This window comes from Hyperolius riggenbachi, chromosome 7 (genome assembly GCF_040937935.1).
Source record: "Hyperolius riggenbachi isolate aHypRig1 chromosome 7, aHypRig1.pri, whole genome shotgun sequence".
In the NCBI taxonomy this organism is placed as follows: domain Eukaryota; kingdom Metazoa; phylum Chordata; class Amphibia; order Anura; family Hyperoliidae; genus Hyperolius; species Hyperolius riggenbachi.
In genome coordinates, this window is record NC_090652.1 from 238281472 (window position 1) to 238302200 (window position 20729).

General features: G+C 45.2%; 1 protein-coding gene across 1 annotated transcript in view; it reads left to right on the plus strand.

Annotated features, from left to right (window-relative positions):
* CERKL (ceramide kinase like) overlaps nt 1-20729 on the plus strand; it is a 271505-nt gene that overhangs the window by 157810 nt on the left and 92966 nt on the right. Inside the window, exon 5 of the mRNA XM_068245419.1 lies at nt 5163-5226. Within this exon, the coding sequence (XP_068101520.1) occupies nt 5163-5226 (64 nt within the window). The remainder of the gene's footprint in view (nt 1-5162; nt 5227-20729) is intronic.

Genomic DNA, 20729 nt, shown 5'->3' on the forward strand with positions numbered 1-20729 from the left:
CTACCTACCTATACTGAGCCTGAGGGCATTGGGGGTGCGGGCGCACTGTAGCTATAACGCATGGTGCAAATTATCAGTGCTGTGCTATCATTCTAAATGGGGGGGGGGGGGGGGGGGAGGCATCTAACTGTCCCACTGATTGTTTTTGTTAATATTCCTGAAATGTTCTAGCCTTCATTTTTAAGTGTATTCAGGATAATGCACTCTTTTCATCCATTCGTGGTTATTAATAGTATTTTTTCTATTATACATGTGTGACATATCATAGAGATCTGAGCATTTGGCATGATGTGTCACAACGTCAAAAAGGTTGGGAACCACTGTTCTAGGAGATATCTCTGGAGAAAAGGGGAATTGCATATGGGCATGTGTGTGTGTGTGTATACATGCGTGCGTGTGTGTATATGCATGTGGGGGAAGAGGATGGGGGGGGGGGGCACAAAAATCAGGTTTCGCTCAGGGCGCTGTGAAACCTAAGGCCAGCCCTGCTCAGGCCTTAAGCAATAAACACACAGATCCAGGCTCATGACTATGCAAAACAATTTATTGTTTTGTAACTAAGACCCAAGCTTGTAACTTAGCTGTATGGGAAGCAGTGGCTCCAGGATGATTGGTTTCTATCAAAGCATTTGTATCCGATTGTGCAAAGGGTTAACTAACTTAGCCATATTCCCTGAGGCTAGGTTCACAGTGGGACGTTGCGGAGCTGAGCTATACATTTTTTTAACGCAGCTTACCGCACTGCAATACAAAGTCTATGTGATGTTCACAGTGCGACGTTAGCATTGCATGGTAACGTGTTGTGTTATGGTAATGCACTGCTGCATCGCGTTACCTCTAACTGGAGTGGGGCTGCGGGCTATGAACTGGAACGGTGTCTTAGTAGAGTCCCGAGGCGACCTCTTAACGCAGACACGTTGCGACTTTAACGTCGCATTAAACCACAATGTCCCAACGCAATTTGGGACACACGTTGCAACTTTAACGTCGCATTAAACCACAATGTCCCAACGCAATTTGGGACACATTTCAGCAGAAAATAAACACAATTTGGGCCACATTTCAGCAAAAAACAAACACAATTTTGGACACATTTCAGCAGAAAATAAACGCAATTTGGGACACATTTCAGCAAAAAACAAATAATTTACTCACCTGACAGAAGTCTCCTCTCCCGGCCGGCCTCTGGCGTGCAGCTCCTCAGACAATCCACCTCCAATCTCCCGCGCTGACAGGCAGAGCAGGGCTACGGGAAGATGGCGCCCGAAGCCCTGTACTGCAGACAAAGTCTCCAGTACAGGGCTTCAGACGCCATCTTCCCGTAGCCCTGCTCTGCCTGCCGAACATTACACAGGCTGCTGGAGTGGGACTGCAGGCTATGAACTGGCATGGTGTCTATTAGACCGGTGTCTATTAGACCGGACTCTGGCCACCGCACCATTGCATGCCAGTTCATGCAATGGTGCGGTGGCCAGAGTCCCGAGGCCGGGACGTCTCGCAGCTAAAAGCGGGACGTTTCCCGAAACCTCATGCAGCCTGGAACAGGGGACCCCGAATCTGGGACCTGTCCCGGGTAAAGCGGGACGTATGGTCAGCGTTAGGCCTGAACGATTTATCGTTTTTAGACCGAAATCGCGATCACGGAAACAACGATTCCGTGATCGCGAACGTGGCGATTTCTCACGATTTCCCCCCCTGCAGTCTATCTCCCGCTTGCCGCTCCGTAGCGGCGACTTAGCAGCTCTCACTATCTCCTTCCTTGTGGCCACCTCCACCGGCGCCCACGTCATCACCCTCCGCCTTGCCTAGCACGTCATTGGCTGGGAGGGTGGGCGGCTGCTGCAGGCCCACACACTTTTGCTCCGCCCAGCCTAATACCTCATCAGCTGGGCGGACGGCAAACTCCCCCCTCAGGCTCTCGCTCTGTTTCCCTCCGCCTAGCCTAGCGCGTCATCAGCTGGGCGGGTGGCAGTACTGTCAGGCAAGAGTTTGTACATCAGATCAGACAGATCACGCTGACACCCTGTATGTACCTCATCCACTCTGTGTGTATGCAAGATGATGTGTGCTTGGCAGTGTGGGCAGTGTGCGCTTGCGCTGAGATGACTGTGAGCTGGACTTTGTGATTAGAATATATATATATATATATATATATATATATATATATATATATATATATATATATATATATATATATATATTCTAATCACACAGTCCAGCTCACAGTCACATCAGCTCACATGCACAGTGCCCACACTGCCAAGCACACATCATCTTGCATACACACAGACAGTGGCGTAGCTAAGGAGCTGTGGGCCCCGATGCAAGTTTTACAATGGGGCCCCCCAAGCACTCTATACATAACAATTTATACGGCGCACCAAAATCTGCCAATGGCAACTACAGTGTCAGAGGTGCAAGAAGGGGATGGGGAACAGTTTGTTAATGATTACCACTATTCAAAGTATCTACAGAAATGATTATTATGAGCACAGGACCAATATAGAGCTATTTCTGTAGTTAAGGGAGGGCCCTTCGGGGCCCCTCTGGCCCAAGGGCCCCGATGCGGTCGCTACCTCTGCACCCCCTATTGCTACGCCCCTGCACACAGAATATGCATAATAAATTCTATCTCATAAGCCAAATTGTGGTTCTGTTGTGTTAGGGCCTACTGCCAGTAGTCTTGCGGCAATCGCGTTGTGATCACACGTTCCCTAATCTCCACCTTTTTTCTCTAGTCTCTCACCTAAATTCACATAATGCAGTAAGGTTTACAAACATGACACAGTGACATTATACCACCAATTTGATAGTATGATGTTATTTTCTGTCACTGCATGTTTGTAAATGTTACTGTGTACATTGTGAATTTAGTGCTAAAGCTGGATTTGAAGAAAATCGTGAATCGAATCGAAATCGCAATTTTTGACAGAAATCGTGCGATTCAATCTTTTCCTAAAATCGTTCAGGCCTAGTCAGCGTATATAAACCCAAAAAGCTGAAGGGATATAAAGGCATGTAATAGATCTTACTTCTTGCTTTGTGCAGATTTATGAAATAGTGAGACAAACAGTAAAGGCAGGATTCTGTTCTGAAGTGGGCAAATCGCAAAGTGAATGCATGTTTGTCTTGAGTGCACATTTATATGCAAATCCCAATGTAACTACAACCTAAATTTCTATCTCCTCTTCAGGACCAGCTGACCTTAGTTGAAACTTTGAAAGGTCATGTTGAACATTACAGGAAAAAAGCTTGCAAACAAGCACATTCTGATACAAACACGTTTGTGAAGGCATTCATCCAAGCAAACTATCATCCCCATTTAAGAGCAAAGCCAGTCACACTGGGTTGTGTATTGCTGGTGAACATGGGCGGCGCTATGCTGGGGCACTGGCCCCCCCTGGGAATCACTGTGCCCCTTCTGAGTGCACCCGCACCCGCTCAAAAACAAACAGGTAACTGTTTACAGGCTCCAGCAGCATACACTGAACAGGATAGGGCCAGACCCACCAGCCAGCCATTGTGCCTCCCCCCCCCCCCCCAAAAAAAAAATACATTTGAAGCTGGTGAAGACTGCATGTTTACCGGTCTTAGGGTGCATACACGTATCCAATTTTGATTGGAAAGTTATTGGCCATTTTTTTCTTTTCTATTTAGTACGGGAACTTACCTATGCAATCTTTTCATAGCATTTAAAATCTGTTGGACCTCATGGTACATGGAGGGGATAAAATGGGTCAGTGATTGGTCAATCAAAATTTGATGTGTGTACCAGGCTTTAGGCTAGGTATATATTATGTAACTCTTTAGAATAGATTACACATATGATTTAATAAATAAAAAAAATCACTTAAGCTGACAATCATCATTTTTAATTTGCTCCCAGCTGTTAAACTTTCCTGAAAAATACCTGCTCAACAATATTCACTGTTAGTGATGGTCAATGAGATGCAAATAGTTCTGTCCATTGGTCCATTTTAGGTCGCATTCACAGTGGCACATTATGGTCGCACATTATAAAGTCTTATAACGCAGTTTACTGCACTGCAATGCTAATACTATGGGCCGTTCACAGTGTGACGTTAAAGTCGCATTAAAAAATGTTGCGTTGTGGTAACTCACTGCTTGCAGTGCTTTACCTCTTAACGCAGACACGTTGCGACTTTAAAGAGGCGCTCCAGCCTAAACAAACATACTGTCATTAAGTTACATTAGTTATGTTAATTAAAATAGATAGGTAATATAATCCCACCCTTACCCGCCCTGTTTTAAATGAACAGGCAAATGTTTGATTTCATGATGGCAGCCATCGTTTTGGTTGAAAGGTGACAGGGAGCATGAGACACAGTTCCAACTGTCCTGTGTGCTGATCACCCCTCCCAGTTGCTAGGCAACATGAATGAAAACATAGGAAATCCCATCATGCATCTGGGAAAAACCGCCCGGGCAGATTTCTTTGATGGGGCGGAGCTTAGCTAAAAATGCAGCTAAAAATGATGCTTTGGTAAAAAAAACAAAGTTCTGATGCTGTGAAACTGTTAAAGAAACACCAAGCCTTTTCAGTTCTGCTGAGTAGATTTTTAGTCCGGAGGTTCACTTTAACGTTGCATTAAACCGCAATGTCCCACTGTGAATACAGCCTTAAGCTGCATAAATTTGCATGCTGAATTTGCGTAAACCTGCATCAACTAGGAATTCTCACTGGTGGGCAAGCTATGGGTACTTGCTGACCTGCCATCTGCAGATCAAAGTCTTAGCTGTTTGGCTAATTTAACGCCTAAACACTTGAATGTACAATGCTTGCCAGTCAAACCTGCAGGTAAGGATTATTGGCTCTATTCTACTATAGGGGACCCAGCAGGACCCAGAAGGAAACCATATAGGGAACTAATCAAAAACATGAAAAATAAATCACTATATTTTCTATAAGCAAGTTTTGATCTGTCATGTAATAGAGTAATTAAGTTTGTCATATATGGTATGTAAATATGTGTTTACATTTTATTGTAAGTCCTTAAATCACTCAGTATTTTATTGTAGATATTTTATTAAGATCAAGATGCAAACTCAACCATCATATATATATATATATATATATATAGTGACATCTGCTCAAAACCTATTAGAAGTGTTCAATGTCATGTTGTTTTCTTTCCCTGTAGAAACTAAATATGCAGGACATGCATTAACATTGCTTAAAGAATGTGAACTCCAGGAATACGACGGGTATGTTCTTTAAATACGTAGCTGCTTAATAGAAATAGATTTTAGTTGTTTGCAAAGTAGAATAGTTAATTTACTAGCTTACAATAGCTTCAGTACATCCACTGATACAATATATCATGATATTGTATCAGTGGATGTACTGACGCCATTGTATCCCCACATACTTTATTGTATTTTAATTGTTTTTATGAGACTTTTTTGGACATATTCCCCTAATACACTTTACTATTTTTGTACCACGTCAGGTTATTTTGCACTATTTCCTATATGGATGCTTTTCTTAATTATTGGTGTTAGTTTGCATCCATGGCAACCACCCCATTATGGGGTATTTAGCTCTTTGTTTGTGTACATACAGTCCTCAAAACATTGGATTAATTATCTTTTTTTTTGGGGTGGGGGGTTTAGTGATCGCTGATGTTGCCTGCAGAGCGTTACAACACTTTTGTTATTAGCTGTCATTCAGAGGAGCTCACAATCTAATCCCTACTGTACCATGTGTCTCTACCATAAGTCAAGGGACATTTAACATATCTGTTGGTTTTTGGGATGTGGGAAGAAGCCGAAGTACCCCGAGGAAATTCATGCTAATGGCAAATGCAGGGAGCACATATTATGCAGGAGAACAGAGGCGCTAAAAGGAAGCTAAATGAGCTTAAAAACCAAATTCTTGGTAAATAGAGGAGGTAGTGGTGGACTTACCTCCTCCAAGTAGACACACAACGACTGTAGTAAAGACAGTCAATATATTTTATTTATGAACTCCAAATATGCAACGCGTTTCGCAGGTTTGATCCTGCTTCATCAGGCAATAACAACGGAGCAATAGCATATGTGGTCAGTAGAAGAGTCAGGCACCTCTTAAAGTAATGTCAAGTGACAAAAGAAAAAGTCAGATACTTCCCTATGGACAGGGAAGCCTCTGGATCCTATAGAGCCTTCTCTGTCCTCTCTTGTTCCCCCCTCATTCCAGCACCGTCACCTCCATTTAAATTGGCGCCTTAGGAGGCTTCGGAAGCACTTGTGTCCCTGAGTGCTCCCAAAGATGGGCAGATCCGTACTGCGCATGCGCAAGTGCTTGGAAAGCTTCCAAAGGGCTCACGGATATGAATTCAACCAATTGGTCATATACACACAACTAGCGTGACAAAACTGGAATGAGGGTAGCTAGAGAAGACAGGGAAGGCTCCATAGGATCCGAAACCTCTCCTGTCCATAAGTAAGTATCTGACCTTTTTTTGTAGTCACTTGACATTTACTTTAACCACTAGCCGCAGTTTGCGGCAGTATATCTAAGCCCCACGGGAAGACTGTTCCCGTCTCGGGGTGTACTTATTTGCCACCACTCGCTCCCGTGCGCGTTCTCGCTGCCAATCGTTAGAGGGGAGATCAATGAATGGGAATTGATTTAAGTCCCTCGTGTCAATGATCGCCGGCATCAATGAGATGCCTGTGGTCCTGGTAACAAGCGAAGTTACACTTACACGCATTACTTCTTGTTTGAATACACGGCAGGAAGAAATTGTGTGAGGACATCTTGTGGCCAAATAGTAAAGTTACACCAACATACATTTATTTCAATAAAAAGACATACTCATAATTTAAAATTAATTCCTTACCTCCCACACTCTCCCATAAATTCCCAAATTAAAATTTTGCATAAAAAAATAAAATAAAATAAGTGACAATAAAGATAAAATGCATAAATAGTTACCTTAGGGACTGAACTTTTATAATATGTATATCAAGAGGGTATATTACTGTTATTTTTGTTAAAATATGGGCATGTAAATAGTGATCAGCGAGGAGAACGCCAGCGCATACCACTAAGGCTGCATCCGAAATGACCACCAGCTCAGTGTGCAGCACCTAAATAGATTTTCTGCACACTTTGCATTCAATTCAGATGCAAATCATATGCAAATCTGCTACTACTTATTATGCAAACAGGAAACTCAGGAGGAGGGGCTGGGGCTATACTTTGCATGCAAACCATATTGGAAGCTAAAGTTCCTCCTAGTTTAATAAATGTTAGCACTTGTCTTGGATGCAGGGCATGCATTTTTCAGTCTAGCAGAGGCAGTGTATGCCTGTGCGATTAACCATTCAATTGCAGCATGTGTTTAGGGACGCACAGCCTTTCCCCCCACCTTTTCTTAACTTTGTAACTATGTAATGGTCAGGTTAGCTGCTCCCAACCCCTCCTCCAGAGTTTCCTGTTTGCATAATAAGTAGTAGAAGATTTGCATATGATTTGCATCTGAATTGAATGCAAAGTGTGCAGAAAATCTATTTAGGTGCTGCACACTGAGCTGGTGGTCATTTCGGATGCAGACTTAGTGGTATGCGCTGGCGTTCTCCTCGCTGTTCAACCAAATGTAAGTTACACATTTTTTTTTGCTTAGCTGCTCCCAAGGTTTTAAATTTAGGTTAGGTCACTTGCCCGGAGGTTTGCCTCACCGTGGCGCAAGTGTCTAGTATAATATACTTTGCAGGCAAACCATATTGGAAGCTAAAGTTCCTCCTAGTTTAATAAATGTTAGCACTTGTCTTGGATGCAGGGCATGCATTTTTCAGTCTAGCAGAGGCGGTGTATGCCTGTGCGATTAACCATTCAATTGCAGCATGTGTTTAGGAACATGCAGCCTTTCCCCCCACCTTTTCTTAACTATGTAAATAGTGAGGGAGTGATGAAAATTGCTCTGGTCCATAAGGGGAAAAAACCCTTAGTGGTGAGGTGAAGTGGTTAAAGAGTAACTGTCAGGCTGCAAAAGCTAATTTAAACCTCTATTCTCCTGTGTTAAACAGTTTAGAAGGAAGCCAAAAAGGCAATACTGAAGTTAAAAATCTCTCTTACTTTTGATGTGTGCTGACAGCAAGGCTCTGTACTCCCAAGCCCTTAAAAAGGACGAGAGGCCGCATACCATACAGCAAAGCATTCTGGGGCCCTCCCCTCGGCTGCTAGTGAGAAGTTGCAGGCTCAAGTTACAACAGCATGTAAAGCAGTCCGAGCTCACAGCACTGATAAATCTCCGGGCAGAGTACACTGCAGGAGTCCGCTCCTGTTCCTAGCCACATGGCTAATTAATATTCACTGCACAGTAGTGTTATTCATTATGAGTTTTCTTGTGAGTGGAATCATCAGGAAGCAGGGAGGATATGACAACACAATTGGCTTCATAGGAGACAGACAAACATGGAACCTGCCATGAGCTGTCAGGAGCATCATTCTCTGCAAATACTATATAAAAATTCTGTGAAGTACAAACGTGGACAGTGAAATGCATATGTAATGTAAGTACAGCCAATATTTAGCTACTGATATATGTGTTTATTTTCTCTGAGACCTTATACCTAACAGCTCCTCTTTAAAGAGGAACTGTAACGGCATATAGAATGGTATTTTTTTCTGGTTTCAACAGCAAATAGTTATATATTGCTGTTTATTGGTATGTAACACAGCCCTTCCACTTAGGCTTAGCCTAGACTGTTTATTATGTGGAACCCCCCCCCCCCCAAGCATTCTGGGAGACAAGAGATCTTTTCTACTGGCTTTAGAACTCTAAACTAGCATCCGGCCAAGATCACCAGCTTGAAATAAATTTCAGAATGTAAATCGGTGTGAGGAAACACTTCACAATGCGCAAATACTGACTAAATTATAAATAAATATTGTAATAAAAATAAGCAATTTAATTGTTATTTTGACTACCGTTTCTCTTTAGCTTTACCCTCACACTCTTTTTATGAAACGTGGGTGCTGTTTACTGAGAAGCCAGAAAACATCCTCCTAGAAATGCTAGTGCTACAATACAGTGCTGTGACATACAAAATGGACATACTAATCCAGTTATTGGTCTACTCTTATCAAAATCTCCTGCCTCATCTACTTTGAGGACCCCAGTTTCATGTTCTTCATATTGACATACGTGGTTGTGCCTTTTTTACAATATAGATTTGCTTTCCCTGCTATAGTGGCGGTTACAGTGTACTAGGAGTTCTTTGGGATGTAAAGCAACCGAATAACAAAAGACCAAAGAGGAAGGCCACACCCTCCCCGCCACAGCCTTGAGGACACATAAGTTATCAGTAATTAGTGATTGAATCTACCACCAGCAGTGTCGTAGCAATAGTGGTTGCAGAGGTCTCGGCAGCATCGGGGTGCTTGGGCCAGAGGAGCCCCGTAGGACCCTCCCTCAACCACAGTATTTGCTCTTTATTGGTCCCGTGCTGGTAATAATAACTTCTGTAGATGCTTTAAATGATAATAATAATAATTAACAAGCTGTTCCCCATCCCCTTCCTGCACCTCTGACACTGTTGTCCTTGGCAGGTTTTGGTGCACCGTATCCATTTGTTATGTATAGAGTGCTGGGGGGGGGGGGGGGGTACCCAATGTAAAACTCGCACTGGGGCCTAGCTTTGCCACTGACCACCAGTGCACATGTCAAGCATAGTCACTGCTGGAACAATGCACCGAGCTATAATGCTTGTTAATAAAATTAAGGACTCCCTATAGTAAAACAGTTAATTAAAAAATGTGTGTACATATGTTTACAAGGCATTTTATTTTCATTGAGCTTATTCAGTAGCTAGTTTGACGTTTTTGTGCAGTCTTTGCAGAAGCATGCTTTGTCCTCTCAGCTAAAACATGTGCTTTACAGCGCTCCATATTTACATATTGCTGACTGTGTGTGGAGGGCTTAATCTATGTACGAATAGACAAAAATATAATAATGCTAAAAAATACTAGCCTGGAACAAAACCATGCACAGCAACTGCTGCTATATTCTGCACTAGAAAATAGATTTTTTTTTTCAAGCAAACGTGTGAATTGAGAACGATCAGTAGGGATAGTCAGTTTATTGTGCAGACATTTTCCTTGAGGAGGAGCTTGTGATCAGCTGTTCTAGTGATTGATTTGGAAGCCTGTGTTTGATGGTCACAATTGTGTTATCAAATTTCACTACACCCGACAGTGGACCTAGAATTTTTTTCCAGCCGGATGGCATGGAAATTAGAGGTGTACCGAACGGTTCGCCGGCGAACGGTTCCAGGCGAACATTGGGGGTTCGCGTTCGCCTGCGCCAGGCGAACTTTTCCGGAAGTTCGATTCGCCCCATAATGCACTATGAGGGTCAACTTTGACCCTCTGCATCACAGTCAGCAGGCACATTGTAGCCATTCAGGCTACAGTAAGCCCTGGAGCCCCACCCCCCCTTATATAAGGCAGCCTCCGGCGGCCATTACAGTCACTCGTGTGCCTGCTAGAGAGAGGAAAGGGACAGCTGCTGCAGACTTTTTCTCTTAGGGACAGATTAGTTAGGTTCTAGGCTGCTTTGCTTGTTCCTGACTGATTAATATTGCTTTTAAAGCACCCAGCAACAGCTCTTTTCAGAGCTCAACCTGTACATTTTTTTTTCTGACACTTTTGTTGCATGCACAGCCTTGCTAATTGATAGTGTGTGTGCCACTGCCAGCAGCCCAGCACATTCAGTGACTGACTGCCTGTGTGTGTGACAGGGAGCTGCACATTGTACTACCCAGTACTGCATATACCCCAGTACCTGTTGTGTTTACTTAACCCACCTCATCACTGCGTATACCTAGCGTTGTGTTGAGTGAACCCAGCTCACTGCATCTAACTACCTGTTGTGTTGAGTGAGAACCCACCTCACTGCATCTTAAGTACCTTTACTGTATACTGTTCAGTGAACCCAGCTCACTGCATCTAACTACCCAGTACCTGTTGTGTTTACTTAACCCACATCATCACTGCATATACCTAGCGTTGTGTTGAGTGAACCCAGCTCACTGCATCTAACTACCTGTTGTGTTGAGTGTGAACCCACCTGGCCACCTCACTGCATCTAACTACCTGTTGTGTTGAGTGAGAACCCACCTCACTGCATCTTAAGTACCTTTACTGTTGAGTGAACCCAGCTCACTGCATCTAACTACCTGTTGTGTTGAGTGTGAACCCACCTGGCCACCTCACTGCATCTAACTACCTGTTGTGTTGAGTGAGAACCCACCTCACTGCATCTTAAGTACCTTTACTGTTGAGTGAACCCAGCTCACTGCATCTAACTACCCAGTACCTGTTGTGTTTACTTAACCCACCTCATCACTGCATATACCTAGCCTTGTGTTGAGTGAACCCAGCTCACTGCATCTAATTACCTGTTGTGTTGAGTGTGAACCCACCTGGCCACCTCACTGCATCTAACTACCTGTTGTGTTGAGTGAGAACCCACCTCACTGCATCTTAAGTACCTTTACTGTTGAGTGAACCCAGCTCACTGCATCTAATTACCTGTTGTGTTGAGTGTGAACCCACCTGGCCACCTCACTGCATCTAACTACCTGTTGTGTTGAGTGAGAACCCACCTCACTGCATCTTAAGTACCTTTACTGTTGAGTGAACCCAGCTCACTGCATCTAACTACCTGTTGTGTTGAGTGTGAACCCACCTGGCCACCTCACTGCATCTAACTACCTGTTGTGTTGAGTGAGAACCCACCTCACTGCATGTAGCTAGCATACCCCCGAGATGGACAAAATGGACAAACCAGGTAGAGGAAGAGGTAGAGGCAGACCCAGAGGAAGGCCACCAGGCACCGGCAGGTCTGTGGCTGTGCGAGGTGGTGTTGCTGTGATTTCATGCGGACCTGCCCCAAAATACAGTGCTCAGAAGAAGGCACGTGCCATCACTTCCCAAAATCGTGAGGAGGTGATTGAGTATTTAACACAGAACACCTCATCTCCCGCAGCCACCAGCGCTACAACAAGCACCACATCCGCTGCATTTGACACTTCGCAGGAGTTATTTGGTGGTGGTGGTGAAATCACTGATTCCCAGCCACTACTGCAACAACAACAAGAAGGCGCAGGTACACCACCTCATACGTCTGAGTTAGGTGGCGATAGTATGGACGTAACGTGTGTGGATGGGGATGATGGTGGACCACCTGAAGTTGGTGCACTTGAGGAGGTGTCTGAGGAAAGCGCAGCTGGCCAGGAGGATTATGATGACGATTATACGGATACCACATATGTTCCCGGTAGAGGAGATGACCAGGGGGACAGTTCAGAGGAGGAGTCAGAGAGGAGTAGGAGGAGACGACTCCATGATAGAAGCAGAGGGAGCTCGTCCTCAGAAACAGCTGGGGGCAGTGTCCGGTGCCATGTATCGCCAGCTATGGCCAGGGAGCACACATGCCCTTCAACGTCAGCTGCTGCTGATGCCACCGTAGCGCCATCACCCCAGGGGGGCTCAGCGGTTTGGAAATTTTTTCACGTGTGTGTCTCAGACCGGAGCAAAGCCATCTGTTGTCTCTGCCAGCAAAAATTGAGCCGTGGAAAGGCCAACTGTCACGTAGGGACAAGTGCTTTACGAAGGCACCTGGAGAGAAGGCACAAACAGCTATGGCAAGAACACCTGAGGAAAAGAAGCACCCCTCAAAAGACAAGCAGCGGAGAACAACCGTGGCAGCCGTCACAGGGGGCTTCTGCTGCTCCACGTTCCCATGGTATTGTTCGTGGCTGGGGGAGGAAGAATGGATACACTTTTAAACAATTTAAAAATACAACCATCTAAACTTTCAAACAATTTAAAAATACAACCATCTAAACTTTCAAACAATTTAAAAATACAACCATCTAAACTTTCAAACAATTTAAAAATACAACCATCTATCATTTTCAAAAAATTTAAAAAAAAGGGCAAAAAAACTTGCCCTCCGTAAAACATTCTTGGCAAATGCTTTCGACTTGGTTTGTCTTCCGCTGGCTCAAGGGTCCATCTGACCACAGATGCCTGGTCTGCAAAGCACGGTCAGGGCAGCTACAGCATGGGTCTCAGCAGGCTCCTACTTCGGGCCGCAATCCAACCTTCATTCCCCGCGGTGACAATGGCAGACTTGCCCTCCATAACGGATTCCCGTTAAAGGATTTAAAGTTAATTCATTTCAAATACACAGCAGGGCCTCGAAAGTCCGCCTCCTGTATTGTTATTTTTGGTCACTACCTCAGGGCGGGCGTGCATGCCTACCTGCTGCCCTCCTTGGATGTGTAGTGGTAGCCGTTTCTCAGGCTCCACACCGGATTCCATCCCTCATCCCCGGCCATTACCCGGGGTCACAAATGACGGACTTGCCCGCCTCCATATGATTCTCGTGAAAGGAATGTGGTGTCATCTTTGCCCGCCATAACTGGTTCTCGTTAAAGGATTTAAAGTACATTCATTTCAAATACACAGCAGGGCCTCGAAAGTCCGCCTCCTGTATTGTTATTTTTGGTCACTACCTCAGGGCAGGCGTGCATGCCTACCTGCTGCCCTCCTTGGATGTGTAGTGGTAGCCGTTTCTCAGGCTCCACACCGGATTCCATCCCTCATTCCCCGGCCATTACCCGGGGTCACAAATGACAGACTTGCCCGCCTCCATATGATTCTCGTGAAAGGAATGTGGTGTCATCTTTGCCCGCCATAACTGGTTCTCGTTAAAGGATTTAAAGTACATTCATTTCAAATACACAGCAGGGCCTCGAAAGTCCTCCTCCTGTATTGTTATTTTTGGTCACTACCTCGGGGCGGGCGGGCGGGCGTGCATGCCTGCCCGCTGCCCTTCTTGGATGTGTAGTGGTAGCCGTTGCTCAGGCTCCACACCGGATTCAAACCTCTCATTCCCCGGCCATTACCCGGGGTCACAATGGCAGACTTGCCCGCCTCCACAGGATTCTCATTGTAGCGGTACTGAACAAGTACACAGCAAGTAGAAAATGTAAATTAAAAACAAAACGTAAACTTTTTAACAATGCCATGGAAAGTTGAGAAGGAAGTCACACATTACCCGACATCACTGAGTGAGGAAGAGCAATCACGCCATGTTGCGCAGTAGTCCAGCATGACCGTCACTACACAAACAGCTGTTTGCGGTGCGTTACACAGTGAGTTTGGTGTGTCAGTGTGAAGCAGTACTCTAATTGCACTCCCTGTTTGATGTATACACATGCAAGATGTTTGAAAGCACGTTAGGCCTGCAATTTAGCATTCAATGTGATTTCTGCCCTTAAAACGCTGCTTTGCGTCACATCCAGATTTTTCACTGGGACTTTTGGCATGTATCCCACTCCGCCATGCCCCCCTCCAGGTGTTAGACCCTTTGAAACATCTTTTCCATCACTTTTGTGGCCAGCATAATTTTTTCTATTTTTCAAAGTTCGCCTCCCCATTGAAGTCTATTGCGGTTCGCGAATTTTTCCGCGAACCGAACCTTCTGCGGAAGTTCGCGAACCCGGTTCGCGAACCGAAAATCGGAGGTTCGCAACATCTCTAATGGAAATTTAGTTGATGGGGCGGAACAGAGAAATACTGGGGCTGTCGCTTCCATAGGTGCAAAGCGATTCAATATGCGCATCCTGGACAATTGCTTAGGGTACCAGAGCTGGCTGATGGGCCTCCAAGTCTCCCCCCAATTGATAGTGCCCCTCAGTACCCTTGCAGAGTATCAGTGTGCTCCTCTGACACATGATTGCTGGGGCGTACGTTAAAAAAGGGGCGCTGGGAAAAAAGGGCACAGGGTTTTAAACGATAAACATGGATAACGTTTAAAAATATAATGTACTATATTTCGTTTAAAAATAATGTTTTATAAAGTTATAAATCATTAAATAATGTGCATGAAATCTGCAATTGTGAAAACATTAATCTTCCATTTAAAAAGTGAAACGTATAATAACGTTTAAAAAAAATAGTAAGTAACCCTCCCTGTACCTACCCCTAACCCCTAGACCCCCTTGTGGTGCCTACACCTAAGACCCCCCTGGTGGTGCCTAAACCTAAGACCCCCCTGGTGGTGCCTAAACCTAAGACCCCCCCTGGTGGTGCCTAAACCTAAAACCCCCCTGGTGGTGCCTAAACCTAAGACCCCCCTGGTGGTGCCTAAACCTAAGACCCCCTGGTGGTGCCTAAACCTAAGACCCCCCTGGTGGTGCCTAAACCTAAGACCCCCCTGTGATAAGCATTAATAACGTTTCAAAAAAATATTGTGTTTTTCGTTTAAAAATAATGTAAAAAACAAACAAACATTTTTTACTGTTTTTCGTTTAAAAATGTTTTAAAAATATTGCAGTTTTTCGATTAAAAATAATCTGAAAAAATGTATAAATCATTAAATAATGTGTAATCATGAGAAGCAGTTATAAAACATTAAAAGTCTCCGGGCGCCGCTTTTAAAACGTTATTTTTCTCCGGCGCCCTCTTTTCCTGTTGGGCGCCCATTAAACGATATTTATTATGGGAGTGAAGGGCGGCGCCCGATTTGTCCACTAGCCTCCTGCGCCCTTTTTTACTTTTACCATTGCTGGGTGCTGCGGTGTGCACATTCTTTCACACACACAGAAACACACAAACTACCCAGACACACAGACTTTACACACAGAGACACACACACAGACAGACTGACAGACAGACAGACACATACACACAAAGATAGACACACACACACACACACACACACACACACACACACACAAACAGACAGGCACACACACACACCTCTGACAAGATAAACTTGCCTCTAGTATGGCAGCAGTATGACAAGAGGAGGAATGGCCAGAAAAGAAAGCAATGAATAATAATTATTAGGTGGGATGCATCCACATTCAGCTCTTCAGTCTGTGTGTCAGCAGCAGAGAAAGATAATCTAATATGCCAGTGAAGAGCGCAGTTGCACCCTAGAGTTTGTTGTGTGAATTACATGATTCAGATTTACATGATGGTAACTCTCCCGGATCTGCTGCTGTCATGTGGGTCCAGAGAGCTGTGAGTGATTCCTCCCTCCCCCCACCCCCTTAATTATTAATCTCTACTGCTTAGTCCCACCACCTCCTCACCTACACAATCCAGTGTGTAAAGGTAGTGTATAGTGCAGCAGAAGCTGCGCTCTAACCTCCCCTCTGGAGTCCAGTGCTGTGCCTGTGCGACCATCCTGCTCCCTCTAGTGCCGACACCTCACTCTGCTCATGTAGAGTGTAACCGCGCTACACTGGCGTACCAATAGGGGATGCGACCCCTGCCGTCGCGGGGGGGGGGGGCACCTCTAGGGCCCGCTCAGGGATTTTTGGGGGCAGGAGGGGTCGCAGCATAAGAGGAGAGTGTGGCAGATCGGTGGGGAGCGGGGAAATTCCCCCCTCCCCCTCCCTCACCTCGGGCTCTTCTCTCAGCGCTTCTCCTCTTGAAATCATTGGTGGCAGCGGGCAGGCAGCAGCGGTGGCGGCAGGATGATACATTACCTCCTTCTCGCTGGAGGACTTCCGTTCTAAGAGCTTCTTGCAACATCCTGTGTAAACAGGAAGTTGCTCTTAGAGAACGGAAGTCCTCCAGCGAGAAGGAGGTAATGTATCATTCTGCCGTCACCGCTGCTGCTGCTGCCTGCCCGCTGCCACTAATGATTTCAGGAGGGGGAGTGCTGAGAGGAGAGCCCGAGGTGAGGGAGGGGGGGGAATTTCCCCCCTCCCCACCGATCTGCCACACTCTTCTCTTATGCTGCGACCCCTCCTGCCCCCAAAAATCCCTGAGCGGGCCCTGGGAAGGGGCCCAGATTTTTTTTTTGCAGGGGGGCCCGGGGATTTCTAGGTACGCCCCCGCCGCGCTACATGTGGTTGGAGATGCTGGGCACTAGGACGAGTGTTGAGTGGACAGGCGGAAGCACAGCACAGCACTGGACTCCAGCAGAGATGTGAGAGCACAGCTTCTTCTGCGCTATACTCTGCATTTATTTAATAGGCTGAGGGAGTGCAGGAAGCGAAGGAGCAACGAAATGCGACACAATTGGCGGGTTATTTGTGTTTCAGGCATTCCCTGTATTATGCATCCACCCTACACGGCACATGGTTTATATTCTTTAGTATGTTTGTGTATGTTATTTATTTTATTTTTTTCGGGGGATGGGGGGGGGGGGGGACCAGGACTTCTTGCCTGGAGTAACAAAAAGGCTAGAAACGCCCCTGGGGCTGTAGTTGTAGAACTGGAGCTGTAAGGATGCTGACAGTACCAAAAATCTGCAGGGTGGGGGAGGGAAGATGAGGGGTTACTCAAGTTCCCTGTCCTGTTTTTTTTTTCTTTTTAACATATCCATTCACTTCACAATCCAAACAGTTTTTACCATGACCTATTCTCACGGCTATTGCCGACGACCGTTCTGTGTGTACAACGGCCACTGATCGATCCTGCTCAGGCATTTGGAGTCGCTAAAGATTCGTCCTTCCTTAAAGACAATCAGAGCTGAGTCATATCGCCGTTTTTTTTCACTTACCCATGGTTTCCTCTAGCCTCATAAGCATGGATGTGTCCCTCGCCGTCCTCCCGCAGTCCTCATAGAATCCTCAGTTGAGCCGCAGTCAACACCCGGTACACAGCTCAGTTGGGCTCAGTCTGACTGAGTGACGTCAGCCATCAGAAGGTCCGCGCATGCACAGAAGGCCCTCCGCTGATGTCACCTAGCTGCTTACCAGGGAAGATTTTGGCTTAATGGAGGCGCTAAGGAGGACGGCAAGGGACACATCCATGCTTATGGGGCTGGAGGGAGCCCCGGATAAGTAAAAAAACGGTGATATGACTCACCTCTGAGTCTCTTTAATATCCCCCGGTGCCCGAGCACAACCTATAAAAACATTACTTCAAACCCCTGACCGATGAAAGCCACTCTGTTGTATGCTGATCATCATTTCTCCACCCCGCTTCACAACAAAAGGTCACATTTCTAACCTCAAGGTTAGAGATGTGTCTGTACAATTTCATTCCCGGAATGGTCACCCAAGGGATCATATGTAGTTTAAACTTTTGCATATAAATGGAAGGCAAACTATACCAATATATTGGGAGAAAAAGAGCAAGTACTGTAAACCAAGTAGCACCTGACGTATATATATACAGTAGCTGCAGGTAAGGGTAAATGCAGGGGTGTAACAATAGACCCTGCAAGGGATGCAGCCGCAGGGGGGCCAGAAGCCACAGGGGGCCCCATCCTGAGAGACTGACAACTAAGGGCAAGGAGAGATAAAACTTTCTGCTCTCTGCACATTTGTTCTAATGACTGCATATGGTCAACCACGGATAAGGAATCATACAACATTTTGAAGACAAAGATGTATGCACTAGCCAATTGAATAACATTGGTTCTGGTGTGGGGGGGGGGGGGGTGTTTGGTGGAAGGAGGCCCCATCCAAAGTTTTACAGGGAGGCCCATTGATTTCTAGTTACGCCCCTGGTCTAATGGCTTATTTTGAGACACAGGGGCCATATGCAATTCACTTTTTCTCCTAGGAGATCATTTTTCATCTTCAATTTAACATAGCTTTTTAGCACTTTGCAATGGAAAAAGTACAAAAAGGAAGTGAAAAAGTACTGGCAAAATTATATTGAGTATTTGTTTGCTTGCTGGTCGTGTAAAATGCACTTCATTAACAAGTTGTGAAAATATCACCTGAGAGAAAACACAGGTGAAAAAGTGAATTGCATATGGCCCAGAATGTGCTAAGGTGGGATAACGCGAGACCGGGACGTGTCTGGGCAATATATCGCCCATGGCAAACACTGAAATTGCACCTCCCCACCCCACCAATAGGTTGCCAGATGTGCTCCCCAGTATTATATAGCCAAAGGTGCCCCCAACATTTGGACAGGGGTGTCCCTCCAGTATAGGTACCCAGTAGTGCCCAGTATAAGTTGCCCCCCTCCCCCAAGTAGGTAGTGAGAGGTATCCCTAGCCCCCCCCCCCCCCCCACCATCCCCCTTAAGCTCCGCTTAGTATAGGTAGCATCTCTCCTTTATCCCATTAGGGCATTACATTGGTGTCAGTAGACTTCATTACAAACATACCTCAGATCACCAGCAATCGGAGAGAGAGAGAGAGAGGGCGCACAGTACTGGCACAGCACACTTCACATGCGGGAAGTGAGTAATGACGTCACTTCTGCATATGTAATGCACCATGTCTGCAGTCACTGTGCGTCCCTCAGCTCCCTCTCTTTGCTCGCTGCTGATCTGAGGTCTAAGTGACAGGGAGGCATCGGGGCAGGCATGGTGGTGCAGCACGATGGCAGGCATGGTGGTACACTGTGGGGGCAGGTATGCCGCACATAGCATTGTGGTGCCCATGACAAGAGTCACGCCTGCACCCCTCTAGATACACCACTGACTCTCTCAGAGAGAGATAGAGAGAGAGAGAGAGAGACAGGGAGGTCTGGGTGAGGATATGAGGCAGCCTGCATGCGACGTCCCTGGTAACATGTGTTGCAATATGTGCAATTAATGTCTCTTTTGCATTCAGTTTTCAGCTCCTGGGTATTTGTGCTGGAGAAGGAATTAGCACAGTCTCTGCCTATAATTGATCAGAGAGGCCTTACCTGCAACCATATAGAAGTCAGGTGCTGCTTGCTTCAGAGCAGTTGTTCCTTCATTGTAAAATGTGACAGACAATCTTTGTGTGTGGAGTATTTGAGACCTGTAGCTTCTGTGACACAAAGCCTTATGCTACTTTAAATACTGTAGCACATTGAGTGGAGTATGATCAGAACAGGCCTTTTTGTGATTGAGATATAGAAAGTATGAAAAGGACCTCATTTGTTTTCATCTTTTTTGCCATTGGAAATTGAAGATGATATAAAACTGTCTGGGAAGGTAGTTGTTTGCCTTTGCCACCACTGTGCTTTGTGATGGGACAATGTTATGAAAAATAAGAGAGAACACTACTGCAGAGAGAGAAACGGTGTAAACATACAAAACCCTAAATTGCACGTCATCACGTCATGGTGAAAAATCAATTACTCATTTCAGAGTTCCAGGTAAGATGAAGAGGAAAATGTGTTCTGTGCCAACCTGCAGGAGAATGGTTAGCAGCGAGAAAGTAATTTCTTGTGGCAGCAGGGACTGCGCGCAGTACGACCATGACGTGATTGCTGCTTTTGTTTGGTACACCAGAAATTGGTCTTGAACTGTAGGACTCTTATTTGTTTCATCTTCACAAGTTGGCCTATTTCCAAATAAATTAATCAACTTTTAATAAGCATTTGTTTCATAATGTTATACCAATCTGGAAGTAGTATGTGAGTGAAATGTATGCTTTCATTTGAATACCATAATATTTTCTATTTAATCTTCAAGTAGAAATCCATAGTTCATTATTGTTTTTTGTTGTTTTTGTTTTGTTTTGTGGCTTGCTTGCTGGCCAGCCACATATAGATTTTTTAAAAGGAACCTGAGGTGAAAGACACACGAAGGCTGACATATTTAGTTCCTTTTAAACCATACATATCAAATATACAATACTGTATAGAGAGAACAGAGGCCCTGGATCAAGCACCACTCAAAACTCCATTATGACGATTAACACATGATCTTTATTACACATGATCAGTCGCAAAGGAATTCACCTAACAATAACTCTAAAAACCATAATAAAACATCCCATAAAATCTCCATGCTGATTAATATTGCTTGC